Source organism: Rosa rugosa, chromosome 3 (genome assembly GCF_958449725.1).
Source record: "Rosa rugosa chromosome 3, drRosRugo1.1, whole genome shotgun sequence".
Classification (NCBI taxonomy): domain Eukaryota; kingdom Viridiplantae; phylum Streptophyta; class Magnoliopsida; order Rosales; family Rosaceae; genus Rosa; species Rosa rugosa.
Genome location: NC_084822.1, coordinates 58313276 through 58334846, shown reverse-complemented (window position 1 = coordinate 58334846; position 21571 = coordinate 58313276). Strand labels below are relative to the sequence as shown.

Sequence of the window (21571 nt, the reverse complement as noted above, 5' to 3'; positions counted from 1 at the left end):
AGGAGTGGGATCCGGGTAGAAGCCACGGTGCTCTCTGTGGGTTGCCTTGTCCCGGCGGTGCTGCTGTCGCGGTGGTGAATCGGTGGGTGCAAAAGAGGGATTTCCTCTGGCTAGATTGCTTGTTATTGTCGGTGTCGTGCCCCTCTTGCAGATCTATGCTTGGTGGTGTTGGCGACCGTTTTTGGGTGCTCGACGTTCTTCGATGCCATGGCGGAGAGGCAGGCGTTGGCCCATCGATTGGTTGCTTGTCGGGGAATGGGTGCGTCATCGGCGGCAGGGTCGTCTGCCCAGATGCAGTGGGTTCTGGGAGACGGTCCAGTGGATTCTGGGCTCATGTTGTTTTGGACTTGGGCCAGAGATGTAATGGGTGGGCTGGAGCAGCATGTTTTGGGCCTCCACAGTTTTGGATCCGAATTTGGGATCCAGGAGAGTTTTGCAATTGGTTTCGGATCTGGGATCCGGGTGGACTATGGGCTTGGACTGCAATCCATTACCTGTTGTGGGCTGTTTGCTTATTACGATGGCATGGGGCTCCTGTGCTTTACTGGTATTGGCTCCAAGACCCTATTCTATGGTATTTGTTCGTGAAAGATCGTCTGCCAACATGGCCATGTTCTGACAACCTTGGCCGGCATCGATTTTTAGGTGGGAGAGTGCCTTCATTCCGACGTCATGTTGATTTTTGTCAATGTGTGCGTTGGGGTTCGATGGGTAGTCAAACCACCGACTACTCAATTCACTACACGGCTGCAATCCGTAGTGTAAAATCAGCGCTGCGTTTCGACGTTGCTGCTCTTGCATTTTTAAGTTGTTATATTTCTTATGTATTTTTCTTTTCGTACTATTTTAATTCCTTCTTGATGTTTTTTTTGACATTGTTTAGTTGTAATCTTTATTTTCAATAAATGGCTGACCTCCTTTGATTCAAAAAAAAAATGTGTTACTAGCACATGAGTTTATCTCATTCATTTATTATATATAGCAAACTTGCCATAATATTGTAAATTGCCCAGGACTTGAGCCACGCGAATAAGTTTTATTGATTTATATTGAATCTCATTACAAACAATGAATAGCTAGAAGTAAATACTATTCAAAAAAAAAAAAAAAAAAAAGGAGTAAATGATAAGTTAATAAGTTTTAAATCAATCTCATTACAAATAATGAATAGCTACAAGTAAATGATGACGCTTGAGACAAAACTCAAGCTAAACAGTAAACACACCCCTTCACACACACACCAAAAAAAAGAAGAAAAAAGTAAACACACAAATTGCTCCATTTTTTTTTTTTTTTTTTTTGAATAGAAGTTTAATATCAATAGATCAAACAGCCAAATGGCTATAGTCTACAAAGCTTACATAAGAAAGCCAAAGTCAAACGACTACCCTATCTAAGCTAAAGCAAACTACTAGAGTCTCTGATGCGCTCGCAAATATGCAAGCCTATACAAAATAATCAAGCCTCGCCTCCTACGGAAGAAATATTCAACTAACCCTTGCTTGCCAGGCACGCAATTGTGGTACAAACACTGATTAGAAACGTCATAGCAGACATATAGAAGCCTCATCACCTTGCAATAGACTTGAAGGAAATAAAATGCAATTAGTAGATAGCTATCTCCTTCCCTTTCGGGTTGGAGCCTGCTCCAGCACCTGCCTTGTCAAGTTTGGGGAAGAGCCTTTTCTTTGTTGTCCTACTCTCTTCTCCCTGCTTTGCTTTCTTCTTTTCCCCATAGGGTAGTTTGTTTCTACTACCTGCAGGTCTCCCTCTTTTTTTCTTTACCTGGAGAGGTTGCTCATCAGTTTGCTGCACTGGTACCAAACCGAGCTGTTCCGGTTCCAAGTTCAGGTTCCTTTTGCCAACAGCTAAACTCAACTTGAGCTTTTTCGGAGAAATGGTGATGTTATCATCCTCCCTTTGTCGTCTCTTCCCCATGATGCTGTCCGGTACAGTCAACATCTCAGACAATTCACGAATGTGAGCTTGACGTCAAGGTCGAGTCATCAGGATGGCCGGATTGTGGAGCAGCCGCTCCGGCAGTTGGTTGGGAAGCATAGTTCGGAATACCACCTCCTGTCCTCCCATGGAAACCCTAGACCGGATTCCTGCATTCACTGTGCTAACCGACGTCGAACTCGAGGTCGGAACATTGCTCCCAACAAGCTGCATCTCCGGCACAGGAACAGCAACCTCCTGTGGGGCACCTAAGACCGTGCGTGCTGCACCGTCGGTCTCCTCCAACGGAGGGCCAGAGCAGGGAAGGCCGACATGAGTAACCAGGCCGCAAGTCGAGCAACGCCCAAACAGTTTGTCAAACCTAAATTTGCATAAGAACTCGACCTCATCCTCCACCCAGTACCAGCGTTGGAATGGCAGCGGCCTGTTGAGAGGGATCTCCACCCTGATGCGATATTTTCCAACTTTCTTGGCCTGTTTGTCGATCTCCTTGAAATCTCCAAGAGTAAATCCGATCAAGGACATCACCCTCTCAGAACGGAACGCAGGCGGGATGCCTTGCAAAGTGATCCAGTACGAGGCTGTGGTGAAAGGGACCGAATCAATGGCAGCCACCCCATCATAGTAGGCTAGGGCAACCGGAGCATGATTGTACCCCCACGGCGCTCCCTTCCATATCCGATCCCGATCGGTAGCGTCAGAGAGGGTGAACAGAACCCTCAGTCCCTCCGCCTCCTCTACACGGAGTGATCCATGCACCCGCCAGGCATTCCGGAACATCCCCAGAAAGGATCGATTATTGTACTCTCGAGCAGTGAGCAGCTTGCCCACCATAAACACGTCTGCCTGCCGCAGACCCTTTCCTTGTTTTGGTCGCAGATCAACCTGCTTCCTTCCCTCAGCAATCGCAAGAGATGAAGCCAGTCGAGCAGCCATGGCATCAACAGAAGACATTGTTGATGTTTGCACAGAAGCACCGCAGAAAACCCTAACCCTAGAGAGGAGGCGGCTCTGTTGTTTTTTTTTAGTGAAGTTCACACAAATTGCTCCATTAATTAGGCTTAATCAAAACAATGCGGTTTGATATGCATGAAAATATAATGCGTTTTGGTAAAAATTGCGTGAAAAATATAACATGATCTCCTATGGATTATCAATTACGACTGCATATCCAATTAATTGAATTATTAGACATTTAATATAAAAAAACTTTTTGGTCATATGAACCTTGATGCGGAGCTTACTTGCATTCCACATTCTTTTTGTGTTAATAAATCATATACTCAAATAAAAATTTAACAATACTTAAGCGAAATATTCAAACAACAAGTGACACTTAAGTTGCTCCTTTAATTAGTTTTAACCAACATACAATTTAAGTGTTTAGCTTTTGCCGCGACGGTTTTAACTTTTAACCAAACCGGCAAAAGCTAAACAGTTGAATTGTTTCCCTATTTAGGCTTAATCAACTATATCGCGGTTGGCAAAACTTGCCTAAAAACACAGAAGCTAGGATGCAAATGGCATACGACCCGGGGCCAATTAGCTTGACTCCTACAATTGCATGGAAAATTAGAAGACACCTCCCCACTATAGCCAATTTCAACGCTACACGTATCCTACTAGATAGTAAGGGAAATATTATAAATCCCAAGCGCATACGGGTAACGATAGTATATATCCAAACAAAATCGGGTAAATAATTTAGGGTCCCCCATTCCAAGTAGGATGATTAACCAGAAGATCGAATCTTAACAGGAGAAGTTGGATTTTGGATTGGCTATAAATAAATCAGGGTGCTTCATAGAAAGCTAGAAATCAGAGAGGTAATCTCGCCGTAACCTGAAATTTAACTCCCCGAGTTTTCTCAAATTTCAACACTCCAATCGTTCTTAAGTACTCCCGAAACTTATTCAAAAAAAAAAAGTACTCCCGAAACTGTAAAAAAAAAAAAAATCTCAGCATAATCTTATGGCATTAGTCTCTCCGATGGAGGAGTCTGCTGCCGGTGCCGATGAGGTGGAGATGGTGACGTGTCACTGCTGCGGGTTGGAGGAGGAGTGCACGCCGGGATATATAGCGCGGGAAAGGGAGAAGCACCATGGCCGTTGGATCTGCGGGCTTTGCTCGACGGCGATCGAGGACGACAGGATGAAGTTGCAGAGGAAGATCACCGCCGACGAGGCCATCAGGCGCCACGTCAAGTTTTACGAGAACTTTCGGTCGACGTCTCCGAGGAGGAGTGTGGATTCTTCCGCGGCGGAGGAGGAGGAGAAGGACTTGTTGATCTCGAAGGTGATGCAGCTCCTGCGGCGGACTTTGGACTCGCCGAGGAGGACCGGGACGGGTTCCGGTCGCGGGGCGTTTGATCACCGTCTTTTGAGGTCGAAGAGCTGCTTTGCGACTATAGGAGAGAAGGGTCTAGACTGATTGAATTACAGGGTCTAGCTAGCTTAATATGGTAGTCGTGGTAGCTAGCTAGGGTAATTTTACAGGGTGGACTAGTTAAAAGTGAAAAGTTAGTATTTGGTCTGGTGATTATGGGTTAGTGACATGTGTATTGTGATTGAGGGGGTGGTAGATGAAGTTCTAACGGATTCCCTCCATTAAACAAATCTAAAGATTTTTTGGATCGAGATCATATAGGTTCCTCAAATGCTTCTTAAGCCCAGATACTAATCTGTGCTAGGGGATCGGATCATGATATACAAAGATTTTAATTTTAATAATGGTGGATTCTCGAATTTCAATCTTTTTTTTTTTTTTTTTAATGAAATTCAACATTTATATTCCGCACAAGTCAGAATAGGCCGTTACATACCATTCCGCTGATAGACAGACAAGAAGCTAGTGGTAGTACCCACAGGTGGTACATACATATAGTCCTACTCATTATACATTCTAAGACGTAGAAATAGCGGATAACCTCCTTCGGTACTACTCCAGAGACGCTAGAGAGACATAGAGCATAAAAATGCCTAGTTTCCTAATACAAGGAATTATTGTAAATAGATAAACTAAAAACATATAGATGTGCCTAGGGCAAACACCCCAGCCCCAATTTGTAGGCCCAAGAGCATCCAAAATGGTAATCCAACTCCAGAGCCCATTAAGCAGCCTTGGCCCCAGCCCATCATCCCGGACGACATGTTGTATGTCACCCGCCCGGCGACACCGCCCGACCTGCACTGCCATGGCCCTTGCCGCCTCGATTTAGGCCACCACGACCACCCGCCGCGACCATCTGCCGTTGTGACCCAAACCGCTGCGCACCACGCCATCCCAGAGCACGCCGTCGTGAAGGCCCAACTCCGAATCGTGTCGGTCTAGCATCCCCCTGTCTGCACCACCACCGATTCAGAACCAGACACCGATCGTGATTAGCACAGTCACGCCGCCGGTCACAGAGCACAAGCTGCAAGCCACCTGGACCTACCTCGAGCTCAACCACCGATGGAGCCCTCATGAAACAAATCGGGTCGAAGACCCGTCCGGCAGCAGATCCCAACGCCGGCGAGGCCGGAGGCCCACACTGGTCGGGTCGCCGCCTGACGAGCTCGAGTTATCAATCGGAAAGGAACCGGTCTTGGGTGTTAGGGTTTCTCGAGGAAGAGGAGAGAAAAACTTTTAGTTTCATAGTTCGAATTTCAATCTTATAAAGAGATATAATTGAATAATTGATCAATTCATAGCTGTAATATAGTTAAAGACAAACGGTATATTTTTCTTTCCTCGAAATTTTAACATCTTTCGTCCCTTAAATTTTGTCAATAAAATTCGATAATTACTATTTTTAAAACATTTAAAATCCATCACCCCCTCTTTTAATTTTTCTTTTGATTTTGGGTCTTCGTAGTTAAGTTTATAAGAGTGCATTGGACCGCAAGTATTGGTAGGTTGCCTATGCAAATCGCCAAACTGCAAAGTTTAATCGGTTTATATGGAGTTTTTATTGTATGAGTTATTGACAGACTAAAGAAATAAAAATTAATAGTCTCATTCAGTCGAAGACTTCCTGTTGCTGAACAATCCCATTTTTGTTCTGCTCCTGACTATATCCCAATGTTTGCCTATCAAGTAGCTTCAAAACTTTGATTGAGCACCTATAGATGGTGGAGACCAGAAGAGCTCCAATTCTCTGTCTAAAAAGGATATTGAGTCTTCATATTGTTCATAATATCATTCATATATAGTTTTAGGAATATTTAGATATCAATATTAAAGTTATTGTGATCAAATATACAGACGATGGATCACTCTTAACTGTTAACGTCGCCAATTTAGATACGGGCAAACGAGAAAGGGCGGAAAACATGCAAAGAGAAAAACTTGTGGTCTATAGAGCAAGCTTTGTTAAAAAAAAAATTAAAAATGAATTTCCTCTATTCTCAACTTTTAAGCTCGTCAATCTAAATTTGAGTAAAAGAAAAAGACGGAGAACATATAGAGTGAACGGTTTGTAATTTTTGTTAAAAAAAATTTCTTTAAAATAGACTGACCCGACTCTTAGCCCGTCAATTTAGATCGGGCAAGATCTAAATCAGAGCAAAGGAGAGGGTGCCGAAAATAAAAAAGTGAACGGTTGATGGTTTATGGAGAAAGCTCAAAAAAAAAAAGAACCTGTGCCTTAATCATTGAGATTGACAGGCACGTGTCCGTTGCATGGGCTTTGTACTGTATAGTTGTGCCCTCCTGCAGCAGTACCTTAATCCCTCGTACTGCATTTTGCGACTCCTCCTTTATTTCCTTCCGGTCCGACCCCAACTTCCCATATCTACAAAACTGCCATTACCAAATTTAACCTCTTTCTTTTCTGGGCCCAGCCCATTAATCCTTCTCCAACAAGAAACAACAACCAGTCAAAATCACCTTTCAATCAAACCGAGCTGTCCCGAATCTTTCAAATACCGAACCCACCCCTCCAAACACAATCAACTAAAGTCCAAGAAATTCCAGCTTTTCCCGCGGGGACAAAACGGTAATTAACTGAATCCCGGAGGGCATTTACCCTTTGTGTACATCGCCGTCCGTCGTACTCAACTTAAAAAAGTTAGTACAGCGTGTACTACACGGTCCAGACCAACCAACTATTAGAAGAAATATCATTATTTCTGTCTTCACAAGTCTCCTTCAAACTTCATCACCATTTTCTCACCGGAATTTTGACCCCTGCTTCTTTCTCTCTCTACAAACTCCGGCGGAGCCAAGATGATGCACATGACGTTCTACTGGAGCAAGCAGGTGACGCTCCTGTTCGACTCGTGGAGCACCACCACGTGGCTCGGCTACGCCCTCACGCTCCTCGCCTGCCTCATCGTCCCGGCGTTCTACCAGTACCTCGAGGGCCTGCGCGTGCGCCTCAGGCTTGCGTCTTCGGCGGGGAAGGCGGCGGCGGCGGGGTCCGATCCGATCGAGACTCCGCTCCTGCGAGCCAAGCTCGCCGGAGGAGGGAAGTTCTCTGTGGTTAAGTTGGCCGGAGCCGTGATCTTCGCCGTGAATTCTGCGATCGGGTACATGCTGATGTTGGCGGTGATGTCGTACAACGGCGGCGTTTTCGTGGCGATCGTTTTGGGGTTGGCGATTGGGTATTTGTTTTTCAGGAGTGGAGATGAGGAAGTTTCGGCTGCGGTTGAAAATCCCTGTGCTTGTGCTTAGATTATATTTACATATTTTTAGATCGAAATCGAAGATTTGCAATTGCAATTTCTCTTGTTTTATGAATCTGAATTACTACTGTGCTTCCCCTTTTGGGTTTCTGTAAAAATTGTGGAATTATATGCGTGATTGGTAAGCAGAGGGAGCACTGTGTCATTCTAAGAGAGAGTTGAAAAACACCAAATTGTGATGGTGACTATTTACATCTTCTCCAGAAGAATGGGCCTGGTTATTTTTGGAACTGTAAATGAGAGGTTGGGACAAAATCACAAATAGAATAATCGATTTCTAACTAAAGAGTGCTTCTGTCTCTCTCTCTCTCTACAACTGAAGTGTACAGTTTCCTATTGTTACTGGGATCATCCATCTAATAATCACAACTTCTACAAACGACACAACTGATCTATGGCTGTTTCAAATCAAACTCATGACGGAACAAATAGAGTACGGATATGTTAATCACGGGAGCACTTGGCGGACAAGTCAGTGGGTTTGTTCCTCTTTGTTTCTCGATTCCATCAACGGTCATACACAGTGAGAAAAGGATGAAAGAATTGACAAGAGCAGCGAAAAGGAAGCTAGTGCTGATCTTGAATCTTTAGTGATGCTAGTTCACTCTCTTCATGTTGGTTTCTAAGCCTTGAACTGGGGAACCATCTTCGAAGCCTGTCTGGCCAGAACCTAATTACAAGATTTCCAAGAAAACCATTCAATTAGGAAGAATGCAAAACAAATCAGATATTGCATACAGGTCCTTGAGATACTGAACATGGAAAAACAAAAAGCAATTGCAACTTACAGATCCAATCTTTCTTGTATTGCCCGTCGAACTGAGGAATTCAAGCCATAGGCTATTGAATTGAACAGACCCTTGACAAGTAGATAAATATAACCAAATTTAGTACCATAATATGTTGACAGTACATTACTAAAAAAAATTACAATTATTGCCATTGAAAATTAGTGAATTACCATAAGTGCAGCTGTCCCAACATCAAGAACTGAGAGCCAAAATATTTTATGATCCGGTTCAATAAAGTCATGAATGCGGTTGATGGTGCCAAAAGCCCATGATCCTATCAGGATGAGCGGGTAGTACCCCCACCTGTTCAAAGCCTGTTGAAGGAAGTACAACATTATCATTACTGAAAAGAGCAGTTCCAACTAGAAATCTTTTCATTTAGACACAGATGATTATCAAACCACTAAGATTTTGCTCTATTATCTTCAATGTAATACTGAATGTGCCATAGGAGTTCGCATAAATGACATAAGATGCATGAAACATAGGCTTCTAGCAAAAAAGCTACACGATCAGTAAATCTCTATTTTGCATATACAATTTTCATATTTTCCTATGCCATGGGAACTTCTGAACTGACCCTAGGAAGCCATTTGGAACACATCATACCTTTGTTTCTGCTCTGGCATCTGATTGGTAAGGGCGGTCGGATATGCTACCTGCCATCTGTAATTTTCACAGCAGAAGGATGATCTCAATAAGTGTAAAAGTGAGTGGGAATTATGTGTGTGAAAAAAAAATAAAAGTTGACAACTGGAATACATACACGCCTTGCATTGTTCAGCATGCGTATAACTTGAAAGTACGTAAAACCATTGTAAAGAATTGCACCCCAGAGTGGCATATAAAAGGTTACAAAGTGAAGTGCCTGGAAGAAAGGGTTGAAAAAGTAGAAGATAATTAGAAAGATACAGGTAATCAGACAGCCATAGTCAGAAATATAACTGGGCCAATTGCTCGATACTGACCTTATTTAGATTTGATAAACACGACTGAAATTTGGAAGGTATATACAATTGAAGTGTTAATATGTAAGGTTTGAAAAAGCTAAAGCATCATTTCCAACGTGTATATGTGTGTGTGTATCAAGATTTAATGAAACTCAGCTATGAGGAGCAGAGCTTGGACATTGACTAATAAATTTCAGGATCAACTTAGTCCAAAGTGTAGATATCATTTGTGCAGGTAATAGCTAATGTACTCATAAGTAGGGTACATATGTACTTCATTATCATTCACTTAGATGTGTAGTCTACAATTATGATTCTGGCGACAGCAGCTTTGACAATAAACATATTCTCCAAAACATAATCCACAATTTCTCAATATCCTCCACTTCATTTATAGAATACATAATACTGATAATAGACAGATATAGGCCTATTGCAATAGAGTAATAAAGCATGTAACCCACACATGAGTTGGAGGAGTTCTAATAAAACCAACTAATTGCAGAAGAACTACAGAAAGTCCCATAGACCGGAAACCTAAAGAAACATTCAGCCATCGCGCAATACTGTCCTAGCCAATAAGTACTATGTAATTACCTTTCCTGTACGCCCAGACTGCGACCAACACCATGTACCTAGGTGACTATGGTTATTACCAATAGATCGCACAACTGTCACAACTAGTGAAGTCCCTGTAAAAATGCAAGTGCGCTGCTTATCAGCTTCATACATGAAAAATAGCCAATAGCATCAATGCATACCAGGAGAAAGAAAACCGAGCATAAAAATAGAAAGTGTCAATTGAAACCACGCTACCCTCTGTCACAATGGAATTAAAATCAGATATCCTTCTGGGAACACATAAAAAGGTCATACCCCAAACATACAAATGAAACATTGCCTCCAAATCTTCCACATCAGTTTTGTGTTTAACAACAGTACGGTGAAGAGTAAAAGCAATCGTCGTAGTCCACAGGAACGACGCAACACAGAAGAAATGAGTGCTGTAGCCATGCGAGTAACAGAAAAATCCTCTGGATGGATCCCTGCAATATAAGAGAGACTCACTCTCCGTCACTTAACAGCAAGAATCAGATAAACAATCTATCACCTCACACTAGTGTGTCTGGGAATTGAAGCATACCCAACCATGCTGAAGAAGCTACAAAGCATGTCCTGCATTCCAAAACATGCAACACATGAGCACATGCTTAATACAAAAACAGAACAGTTTCCTTCATCTGCCAATTGATTCAAATTTCAAGTGCAAAATCAAATCCTTCAAGCACAAGTCACCAAATTATATCTTTTCTAAACAAATTTTAAGTAATCAAATGCTCAATTTCCGAGAGCTCAAAGTTTCTAAAACTAGAACGCAGCAGAGAACCAGAGAGGGAGCCATGAGATCTAAGAAGACACGCGATTTCAATTATTGGAAGTAAAAGTGAGAGAAGAGAGAGGCTTACGGAGAGAGCGAGGTAGAAGACGAGCTTGAAGGAGAACTTGCGGAGCTCTTTGAAGAGGACGTAGCAGAGGACGATGAAGCCGGAGCCGACGAAGGAGAGGCTGGCCGCTCCGGCATTGACCGCAGTCAAAACTTGGCGATCGTACGACGTCAGGCCTCCGGCGACTTGCCCCGTCGCCGCCATTTTCTCTTGTCGCTGCAATTATGATCGAATCGCGCCAATGGTCTCTTCACAGTCAGTAATCGGCCGTCGGTTGGTTTTGGTATTCCCTGGAAACGCGACGGCGTGTCGTTTCGGTCGAGTGGTTAAAAACTCGGGGCAACAAGCTTTGTTTTACTTCCCTTTTCCCGGGTTCGAGTCTCAATAGCAAAGAACAAAATTTGCAACAATTTTAGAGCATTTGATTAGAATGTAAAGTGCGTAAAATTATTCTATGCACCGGAAGGAAGTGTAAGTCGTATTAGCTGATCTTAATTATTGATATTTGTAGTCAACTTTTTTTTTTTTAATAATAAAAAAATACGATGTTATCCAGCCGTCCGTTTTCATTGGTGCTGCAAGTGCACATCAGTGCTTTAAATCTCTTGTGATAAAAGTGTTGGTCCAAAACTCGTTATCGCCTTATTAGTTTCCAATCGTCTCCCATCTTATGGTCATGACGACATGACAAAGATAGTTGTTTTATTTTTTCTTTTGGTAGAGGAAGTTAGTTTTTTATTTAAAGCACATTTAAAATAAATTACTATAATTATCTATATGTCGTGATACAAACTTTGCTATCTCCTTAATGTGAATATCTTCATTAATCTTCATTTTCAATCCTTCACTCAAAGAAGAAACATCTTGCGTACGCCAGAAGGTTGGTACATCCACATATGAGCCAAACAACAAGATCGACATGTTTTTTCTTTTTAATATTCGAGTGAACACTAAAAACCTAACGAAGTTAGGGCCTACCTGGGAAGAAATTTCAAGCCCTGTGGGTTGGTGGTGATTGATACTTGAAATTCCAGTCATTACTAACATCATCAGGAGCTGCCTCATTGATTGAGACATCCGGTAGGTTTTTGGTCTATTCTCAGTCAAGTACTCAAGTGTATCTTAATCTTAATCTTAATCATTACCATACGATATCATCTATGCTTCATTCTTTTCCATCATTTTATAGTTCAGAAAATACAATGGCATACCACTATTATGAATACTTACAAATTCCCCACATATACCAAGATAATGTGTCAAATCAATTCCGTCGTGAGAGCTTCTTTTAGGGTGTATCCGCAATGGTACTTTCCCTTGTCTTCATTGCAGTCCTTTTCTTCATTTGGTGCGACATAAACAAATGGTTGATAGGTTAACGCTTCGTTGAAGCCCTGAAGAGACTCCAAGATCATAACCACATCCGTCATCATAGGCCTCGACTTCGGGTTGTTGCTCAAGCAAGTGTAAGCCATTGTAGCTGCCTTTCTAGCCCCTTTGCTGGAATACTGTCCCTCCAATCTCGGGTCTATGATCCGGTTAAGCTTTCTTGGGTCCTTCAACAGAGGCCTTGCCCATTCTACAAGGGATTGTTCACGGCTCCGGCGGGTTCTGTCTAGTGACCTTTTACCTGTCAACAGCTCTAATAGAACTACTCCAAAGCTATACACATCGCTCTTGGTTGTTAAGTGACCTGAATTCAAACATGTCAAATTTGATTCATTTAAATTCATGAGTTTTCATGTTGTGCCTAAGAAGCTAGCTTGAATTGAATTGGAATTACCTGTCCTTACGTATTCAGGGGCTGCATACCCTTGAGTCCCTAGTATACGTGTTACCACATGAGTTTCTTCTCCCTCTGGGCCATCCTTTGCTAACCCAAAATCCGAAAGTTTTGCTGTATAATCCTAAAATATGAAGTGTAAATGTTATTTGGTTTCCTTGTGTTACATGCCATGTATAGAGTCAGAGAAGGAGAGCTCAGAACAAAACTTACAGAGTCTAGCAGAACATTTGAAGTTTTAAAATCCCTGAATATGACAGGCCTATGATCTTCATGCAGGAAGGCTAGGCCCTTAGCCGCCCCAACTGCGATTTTCATTCTCGTTGACCATGGAAGAGCAGCAGAATATCCTAAAAGCCTCTGATCGATTAATACTAGAAGAGTTGGCAGCTGATTAATATAAATGTCAAGAAAAATGGAAATAAGAAACTCACTTCTGAAGAGTTGATCTTCCAAGCTTCCTCTGGCTATGTATTCGTATACCAAAAGCCTATGCTCCTCTTGGCAACAATATCCGATCAGCTTAACAATATTGGGATGCCTCAGCTGTCCAAGAAAAACAAGTTCTGCCTAGACGATAAGAGAAGCACATACAATCACTCAAAAGTACTATTTTAATCCCACACTAGCTACTTAGAAATTAGAACATGAACATTACTCGTCATTTGAAACACAAAGAGTGTAAGAGCTAAAAGAACATACCAGCCACTCCCTATGGCCTTGAAAGCCATCCAAGTCTAATAGTTTGACGGCTACAGGCTGAGCCTTCAATTTTCCAGGCCTAAGATTGTCATCAACAAACCCCTTGTAAACCGGTCCAAAGCCGCCTTCACCAAGCAAATTACTCCATGAAAAGTTGTTTGTTGCAACTTTAAGCTCCGCTAGTGAAAACACGTGAAGGTTTAGGCCGGAAAAAGAATTGGAGAGATCATCTGCATAGCTGGGATCGCTAATTACATCCGACATGGACAGCCTTTGCTGCAGAAAAGGGGTTCGCTTATCTTGAACTTGTCTTGTGGAATCCGCATCACTACTTTTGGAACAACAGACTGGGAGGATACATTTCCATGAGATCTTCTCTGCAGTCATATTGAGAATGAGACAGTCCAGAAAATTAACCAACGTCTTCTAGACGAGATGGAAATTATGTAGGATTTCCAAGAAGGCTGAGGATGAGAGACCTAGCCTCATCATTCATTTTCTCACCAACCATACATATATATGTGTATTCTCTGGGGTCCTGCGCAACACCCTCCATTTTTCAAATACAATTTGTACAGCGAATGACTTGCCTAACTCTTGACTTTTCTTTGCTATACAAACTACATGAGGCACCAAACGAGTTATAGATGAATTTATAAAATGCTCCTATTTCAATAGTTAGCCCCACACACACACACACACACACACACAAAAACCCATAACTATTGAGGCAATCCACTAAGCAAAATAAAGGGATATATATTGATATACAGAATCTATGATTCTACGGCTACAGGCTACTTGTTTATTGGCCTAATGCATGTCTCATTTCTGGGGTAGGTAAGGCTATGCTAAATTATATTTTGAATAGTAGACTAGAGGTGTTAAGAGGTCAATATCAGATTTTGGCATGTTGCCAACTGGAAGAACACACACCGAACACCACTGGCTTTGGATAGAATTCTCAAGACTCTCTTTCGTCAATGGCAACAAGGAAAGCTCCTAGAATGTGTAAACCTGAGCTTGTCTTTTGGCTAAACTGGAAAGCTCAAAGATGACCATATATAATACATAAAACAACAGATTTCCTTGGTGATTATAAGCATGACAGGAATTGAAATATGATTTGAGTATGTAGGGTTTACCTTTGATTTGCCGGCCTCGAATCAATGACACAAGCACAGCGCACACCAGTGAGATCAGCTAGCTTGAGCACTCTGCCAATGTTCTCTGAGGAATTTCGTCCAACGCCTTGCCGGCATTTTGCAAAGTTTGGAGAACTTGGCACATAGCATATGCATTATATAGCAATACATGTCACACTAAAAATAACAAGGGTTTAAGTTAAAGCATAATTATAGAGGATAATAATTTGGTAACCCCTAGCTTTCAAAGTAAATTAACCTAGCAAGTGATCATCAGGCAAGCTTTTAGTCTCTGCTTCTGCAATAATCGGAAGAATATGAATGGTTGGATCGTGAAGGATCAATTCTTTTTCCATCGATCCAAATCAGTTGGTGGGATCAGAGAAAAGTACTGTTAGCTAGCAACGTGGGCTCTTATGTATAGCTTAGTACAATAGTACGTGACCTCATTTGCCCAATCAATGTCATTGAACATGAAGTTCAACCCTTAATTTCTTACTAACTATTATTTGTAGAAGATACTGTAGGCTATTGACTTCAACTTGGAACGAAGCAGCCCTAAACTTCTGTCTTCTGGTTGTCTTATAGCGGCTGCTTGTTATTTTTTATTCTTTTGTCTATAATGAGATTTGGAGCCGATTAAGATGAACAAAAAAAAAACAATTCTGCTTCAGCCTTACACTCATAATATTATTACAGCAGCTAGTTGTTGATGTACATTCAACACCAATGACATGCAATTAATGTATGCTGAACAATTGGCATAGCAGTTCTTCTTCTTCTTCTTAAAAAAAAAAAAAAAAAAGGTCGGCATTAACAATTTCTATCATTAGATCATCGCTGTTGTAAAACGATCATATTGTGGATTGCATCTGTCCGCTCATATTGTTTGGAATTACTATTCACATGCGGTTAGCTTGACAAAGTTTGGTGTGGATGTATGTACGAAAATATACTATCAATGATAATGTCGTTCATGGCATCGGAAGATGTACTGTACTGTTTACACAGTTTATAAACCCTAACCACTAGCTAGCTTGGCAGCCCAATTATAGAAAAGGGTTTTTGTCCATTTACCCCATTTTTAGAGATTTTTTTCTCACTTATCCCATTAAGTTTTTTTAAGGGGTTTTGTCCATTTACCCCATTTCTAGGGATTTTTTTCTCCCTTACCCCATTAAGTTTTTTTAATTCCCTCTTACCCAATACACTCTAAGGGAGTCTTCCCTAATAGCCCATTAAGATTTTTTTTAATACCATTTTACCCCTCACCCCTTTGTTACTTAGAGAGAGAGAGAGAGAAAATGGAAGAGAGAGAAACTATAGGAGACTTCGCCGGAGCCCGTCACCGGCCGCTGGTCGCCGGATTCCGGTCACTGGCTGCCGCCCACCGAAAATTGTTGAAAATCTCACCGGAAAGTTTTTTTGCCCCCAATAGACGACTATCAGCCATGTATTGCCCCCCAGTAGACGTCTATTGCCCCCCAATAGACGTTTAGATTACCAAAATGGTAATTAATCTTCCTAAAACTACACAAATAAAACTTTGATTAAAGAAAAAAAACGAGGAGATTACATCAATTCAAAACGTCTATTGCCCCCCAATAGAAGGGCAATAGTCGTCTATTGCCCCCCAATAGACGTTTATTGCCCCCCAATAGACGTTTCGATTACCGAAATGAGAACTAATCTCCCTAAATTTAGACAAATAAATTTTGATTAAAGAAAAAAAATGAGAAGATTACGTCAATTTAAAACGTCTATTGCCCCCCAATAGACGTCCATTGCCCCCCAATAGACGTTTCGATCACCGAAATGAGAACTAATCTCCCTAAATTTAGACAATTAAACTTTGATTAAAGAAAAAAATGAGAAAATTACGTCAATTTAAAACGTCTATTACCCCATAATAGACGTCTATTGCCCCCCCCCCAATAGACCTTTATTCTCTCCCCTATAAAACTTTTTGCTTGCATAATTTATCAAGTACCAATAGTAACATATTACCAAGTCTAAGGATGATGATCAAGTTAATATTTCCAGATTTTTTTTTTTAATGCATACTTCCAAAAAAATTTGCAGACCATCAATAATAGTATAATTAAAATATTGAAGACATTCATTTACAAACCATATCAAGAATTCGGTCGATCTGAAAGCAAAGGACACATTTGGGCCCACCACTAGTTTATTGGAAAACTGGTATGTTACCCCGTTCAAACTTACAGTCAGATGCTTCCAAAGTCGGAAACTCCATACCCCACTCCTCTGGACCTCTTCCACCCAACCAAACCCATCATACACATCTCCATTTTTCCATAAAACAACTAGGAAATCACAAGGCCACCTTCATTTATAATTCATTAATTTCAAAGCCATTGACCCATCACATTCATCTGTGCAAAAAGAAAACTCAGAACAATAACAATAACACATGAATTATATACCTTAGCCGCGAATGCCAAAAACAACTCATTTTCTTTGTACCTGAGAAAAGGGAGCTCAAATAGCTCTTCGGCATGTTTCTGCATGCTACAGGCAAAGTGAGCTAATCAACCAAGCTCCTCGCCATCCCATCCATGCTTAAAACCCTCATACATGAACTGAACTCTGAGGTCTTTAGTTGAGTCGAGCCGGCTGGACTCCTCCCCAAGCTTTCCAAACCCTCTTCCTCACTCCATTTCACATCCATCACCACCGAAACCGTCGAGTCATCCTCAGGCAGTCACTCGGTTCTCCGATTTGACTCCGGCCGAGTTCAGGAGAAGCCATGTGGGGCTCCGTTGAGTAGCTCAATCTGGTACGAGCTGGCATACGTAGCTCGATCTGGTAGGAGCCATGGCAGAGAGAGAGTAGCTCGATCTGGTACGAGCTGGCATACTGGGAGGTGAAGGGCCGGGTCAGGCGAGACGAGGCGAGGCGATCAGATTCGTCTTCCGGTTCCGGAGCTTCCATGGCGGGGAGAGAGAGAGAGAGAGAGATTGCAAATCGGAGAATCGGAGAATGAAAGAGAGAGAGCAGCTTGGAGGGATGAGTGAGAGAGAGAATGGCAGGATAGTAGTTATTTAATTAGGTTGAGGGCAGAATAGTCATTTTACTGTAAATTGGGTTAGTGGGAATAAAAATCTGTTGCTGGGGTAAGTGAGATAATTTTTTGTTATTTTGGTGCTTGGGGTCAAAGACCCTTTTTTTAATAAGGAAATGATGGAAAAAGTCATATTAGAGTGTGAAATGATAAAAATGTCACCTAATTTCCCACTTGATAAAAAGGTCCATAATAATTTGTTAATAATATTAATTTAGTCCTTATGAATAATGAGGGGATGTTAAAAAAGGTCAGTTTTTGTTTTTATTGATTCCCATTCTGCCCTTAAAGGCAGCTCTCTCTATCTCTTCTCCTCCTCCACAGAGATACAGACCTCCAGAAGCGGTTCCCTACCGGAGGACCTCGCCCGCACCGGAGCTTACTCCGATCTCTTCGTTTTCATCACTGACGGCAAAGCCGATATCTGCTTCTACAGTAGCGCCTCTGATTTGTTATCCACAATCAGAAGCAAGAGACAGCGATATGAGCCAAGACGCCAAGAGAAGCGTTCCCGGGACTGTGCCGATGAAGCCGAATTTCGACGAGCGGAAACCCTCGCCGGCTGTCACCACCTCCACCGGCAAGCGCGTTTGTTGTGTTAATCACTGGATTTGATTCGGAAATAGGTTCAGAGACTCTTTTCTTCTTCGATTCATTATGCGATTGATTCGTTTGATTTTTAGATATCAAAATCGAATTTGCTCTTTGCTGCTGTGCTAATAGGGTTTGGCTTAATCTGGAGATCGCTGCCGATGTTATAGAGCTGCAGTTTATTGGTTTCGGCAGTTAACTCGTTCCTTGGCTAATTTGTTTTTTCTCTTACGACGGCGGAGGCTCTTAATTACAATCAGGTACAGGTAATGGTTCCTTTTCTTCTTGATTTTTAGCAAACGATACTTGTTTTTCTTGCCTTATTTTGGTCTCTAATATGGCAATCCCTGTGATAATGGTTCCTACATGTTTCTATATGTTTTCTTAGTTTCCATGCTGAATGTTTATGTATGGTTCCATTGACGAGATGTATGCTTTATTGATAGAACTAAATTTGAGCAAGTAATCCTATTAGATCTATGCTGGCAAATGTCATTAATTCTCCAACTTGTTTTACATTGTGAAGTGCTTGTACATCAAGAACTATTTGGGGGTTAGAATCAGTTATTTAGTAGTTCTCTGTATGTGTGAAAAGATCAATGTATTAAATTTGATTCATTAATTGTATCCATGATACCTTAGTCATGATATTTCATGCCTCATTTGTTCACTCGCAGCCTTGAGTTTGAATTTCCTCATTTGTGCACTGTTTCTTGCATCCTTTATCATGTTTTATTGCTGAACTTGTTAGGCATTACTAATGGATCAGAGCAACTACACGTGAAACGTTTACGAAGTGAGAAACTTAGCTGTTTTACTGGTTTGGCTTGCAGGTGTTTCTGAGAGATTTTGTTCCTACTGGTTTGGCCTGCCTTTCAGATGGCTTTGACACATTTCCAACACTTCTTTGTGCAGATGGCTGCAGTCTGCAGTATGATTGACAGGAGGAACAATAAGATTACATTGGATGGCATAAGTTTGTATTGTTATATTTTTCTTGTTTCTCTGAGCCTTGATTTATATGGAAATATTTGAATGCTTTTTTGCTTCTTATACATGATTATCTATGCAATTTGTTTTGCTGCAATTCAGGTTTTTGGTAACTTATTGGTATGGCACCCCTTTCACTTTTGTTATAACAGTATTGTCAGTAATTTCTGAAATTATCAAAGTTGGACTAGTAGATAGAGATCTGTAACGAAAACTAGGTTAGTGTTGTGTGGTTTGTGAAAACTTGTATATTGAAGATATATGCTTTAATACTGATGGAATTTAAGGTAATTCTGGTTTCTTCTTTCTATGTCATTAAATGATAGGTTATCATGTGAAGCATATTCTTGCATAAAGAAGCGTTTGATATATGTCACTAGGCAAAATTTTCATTTTCTGCTTCTTCCTAAAGGCTCTGATTTAATGAATGCATCTGGTTGCAGATATAAGATATGAGCACCTGTAGGGTGGGTTAGCTTGATAGCTTGTTTACATAAATAATTGAATATTGATAGGTCGTTTACACGATGATTCAAGTTTGACTTTCTGCTTGTTGGGTGGGAACCGTGGGATAGAGCATTGTATTTTTGCGTATTTCTATGGGAGAATATTAGGCTCTTGCTGTGTTTCTTTTATCATACTAGCGCCCTCGTCCATGTGAAAATTGAAATAGTTATGACTTATGAGTGGATGCTAGTCAGTAAAATTTTTGGTTGGAAAGGATTCTAAAATATTGTGGATACTCACTACCCCTTTAAACTCTGGGGTTTGTGTTAAATTATTTGAATGTTTACAAGATATACTATGTTATAAGTGTTGGATTTTTCTGTTTCAATAAATCAAATTGTTTAACTGAAATTTTTGTTGTCCTACTGGAATTCCTGCTTTTCATCAGAGAATACAATGCGTGAGAAACAACTTCAAAACTCCGGGAATCTGTTAGAGACAAAAGAACTGAGTTACAATTGCTGAGGCAAAATTTGAAGCTAACTTTCATTCTCCAGGGGCAAGTAAGATCTCTGATCAGTGACTGCATTCTTGTTCCATTTGTTTGAATCTTTTGCTTGATTTTGTTTGAATTTTTCTATTTGTTGTCATGTGAGCGGTTTGTTGAAATTCTGTCATATACTTCTTAAAATTTTCAATAATTAGATTTGTATCTAGTATTAAATATCATTTGGTCCCAGTTTTGTCATGTGACCTTAAGGGACTGAGCCTGCAATCTGAAGTTGATTACTAGATTATTAAATAGAGGAATACTATAGTTCTGTGTTTTTCTTTTTCTTTTTTATTCTTCAATACCTCATTGGCTTGAAATTTCGTCTGCGATTGCTTTCCTGTGCTCTTTTAGAATGATAATCACTGCTCCCTTGTGAGATTCTATGTTCTTACTTTTTGTACCTGAAGTCATGCATTGCTGCATGTTGAATAAAGTGGTTTGTTTGCACTGTACTTCATTGACTCTTTAAGTTTTAATTTTATTTTGCTTCATGGGTGCAGATGATATATTTGGAAGAGTGTTGGCTTATGGACTGGGATTACTCTAATTCCTTGTCCGATGCCATCGAAGCTTTGAGGGCTAGCACGCTCCGCCTTCTAGTGGTTGATGGAGCAAGGGTATGTGCCTTTGTCATACCTCTCTCTTTACCTGGTTCTCCTTATAGCTATTGAAAGTTTATTTTCCAATTCTTTATTGCTACAGGCAGATGTCCACAATGTGAAGGATGCTATTTCTTCCACAGTTGATGTGATGCAGGCAACTTGATATCTGATGAGTAGATGAGCTTTCATTTTAACATCTGTAAAATTTAGTTACTGATCATTTTATGGAATTCATGCTTTTGCAGTGGCTAATTATATGATGAGTCACAAGTTAATAGCCAAGTCACTGTTAATCACATGTCACTAACTAAGTAACTGACTATGTCACTAACGAAGTAACTGTCAGTAGCGAAGTCACAAGTTGATAGCCAAGTCACTGTTAATCACATGTCACTAACTAAGTAACTGACCATGTCACTGACCAAGTAACTGTCAGTAGCCAAGTCACAAGTTAATAGCCAAGTCACTGTTAATCATATGTCACTAACTAAGTAACTGACCATGTCACTGTTAATCACATGTCACTAACTAAGTAATTGACCATGTCACTGACCAAGTAACTGTTAGTAGCCAAGTCACAAGTTAATAGCTAAGTCACTGTTAATCACATGTCACTAACTAAGTAACTGACCATGTCACTGACCAAGTAACTGTCAGTAGCCAAGTCACAAGTTGATAACCAAGTCACTGTTAATCACATATCATTAACTAAGTAACTGACCATGTCACATTACATGTCACTGACAATGTCACTAGCTAAGTCACAAGTTGATAGCCAAGTCACTGTTAATCACATGTCACTAACTAAGTAACTGACCATGTCACATTACATGTCACTGACAGTCACAAGTTAATAGTCAAG

At 40.9% G+C, this 21571-nt stretch overlaps 4 protein-coding genes and 1 long non-coding RNA gene across 8 annotated transcripts; 3 read left to right on the top strand and 2 right to left on the bottom strand.

Annotated features, from left to right (window-relative positions):
- The first annotated feature begins 3948 nt into the window (after positions 1 to 3948).
- On the top strand, positions 3949 to 4389 carry LOC133738020 (uncharacterized). The gene has a single exon (XM_062165461.1). The coding sequence runs from the start codon at positions 3949 to 3951 to the stop codon at positions 4387 to 4389; it is 441 nt and encodes a 146-aa protein (XP_062021445.1).
- Positions 4390 to 7037: 2648 nt separating this feature from the next.
- On the top strand, positions 7038 to 7753 carry LOC133738652 (copper transporter 5.1). Its single transcript, XM_062166229.1, has one exon. It carries the CDS (start codon positions 7168 to 7170, stop codon positions 7612 to 7614), a length of 447 nt encoding a protein of 148 aa, XP_062022213.1. The 5' UTR covers positions 7038 to 7167; the 3' UTR covers positions 7615 to 7753.
- Positions 7754 to 7869: 116 nt separating this feature from the next.
- On the bottom strand, positions 7870 to 11251 carry LOC133738650 (G-protein coupled receptor 1). The gene is made up of 9 exons (XM_062166228.1): positions 10833 to 11251; positions 10511 to 10542; positions 10243 to 10412; positions 9964 to 10058; positions 9183 to 9284; positions 9026 to 9082; positions 8587 to 8730; positions 8414 to 8484; positions 7870 to 8295 (listed from the first exon to the last, which is right to left on the bottom strand). Exons 1-9 carry the CDS (start codon positions 11013 to 11015, stop codon positions 8193 to 8195), a joined length of 957 nt encoding a protein of 318 aa, XP_062022212.1. The 5' UTR covers positions 11016 to 11251; the 3' UTR covers positions 7870 to 8192.
- A 678-nt stretch (positions 11252 to 11929) lies between these two features.
- On the bottom strand, positions 11930 to 14624 carry LOC133738285 (serine/threonine-protein kinase RIPK). Of its 2 annotated transcripts, none has more exons than XM_062165793.1 (6): positions 14442 to 14624; positions 13297 to 13916; positions 13029 to 13164; positions 12808 to 12944; positions 12595 to 12718; positions 11930 to 12504 (listed from the first exon to the last, which is right to left on the bottom strand). In XM_062165793.1, the coding sequence occupies exons 2-6, from the start codon at positions 13681 to 13683 to the stop codon at positions 12071 to 12073; spliced, it is 1218 nt and encodes a 405-aa protein (XP_062021777.1). In that variant the 5' UTR covers positions 13684 to 13916; positions 14442 to 14624; the 3' UTR covers positions 11930 to 12070. The 2 variants fall into 2 exon arrangements, with proteins under 2 accessions (XP_062021777.1, XP_062021778.1); XM_062165794.1 differs by having other exon boundaries at positions 13297 to 13834.
- A 3151-nt stretch (positions 14625 to 17775) lies between these two features.
- LOC133741184 (uncharacterized) lies at positions 17776 to 20978 on the top strand. Of its 3 annotated transcripts, XR_009861679.1 has the most exons (6): positions 17776 to 18152; positions 18250 to 18383; positions 18951 to 19093; positions 20003 to 20117; positions 20608 to 20724; positions 20810 to 20978. It is a non-coding gene; the product is annotated as an uncharacterized LOC133741184 (long non-coding RNA). The 3 variants fall into 3 exon arrangements; XR_009861678.1 differs by having other exon boundaries at positions 18250 to 18377; positions 18951 to 20117; XR_009861677.1 differs by having other exon boundaries at positions 18951 to 20117.
- Positions 20979 to 21571: the final 593 nt, after the last annotated feature.

Coding starts and splice junctions, on each gene's coding strand:
- LOC133738020 (XM_062165461.1), top strand. CDS start 3,949: ATGGAGGAGTCTGCTGCCGGTGCCGATGAGGTGGAGATGGTGACGTGT.
- LOC133738652 (XM_062166229.1), top strand. CDS start 7,168: ATGATGCACATGACGTTCTACTGGAGCAAGCAGGTGACGCTCCTGTTC.
- LOC133738650 (XM_062166228.1), bottom strand. CDS start 11,015: ATGGCGGCGACGGGGCAAGTCGCCGGAGGCCTGACGTCGTACGATCGC. Junction 10,543..10,832: donor TCTTCTACCTCGCTCTCTCC/GTAAGCCTCTCT, acceptor TTTGGAATGCAG/GACATGCTTTGTAGCTTCTT. Junction 9,285..9,963: donor AGTCTGGGCGTACAGGAAAG/GTAATTACATAG, acceptor CCTTTCTTCCAG/GCACTTCACTTTGTAACCTT.
- LOC133738285 (XM_062165793.1), bottom strand. CDS start 13,683: ATGACTGCAGAGAAGATCTCATGGAAATGTATCCTCCCAGTCTGTTGT. Junction 12,719..12,807: donor CAAATGTTCTGCTAGACTCT/GTAAGTTTTGTT, acceptor TTCATATTTTAG/GATTATACAGCAAAACTTTC. Junction 12,505..12,594: donor CCCTGAATACGTAAGGACAG/GTAATTCCAATT, acceptor GTTTGAATTCAG/GTCACTTAACAACCAAGAGC.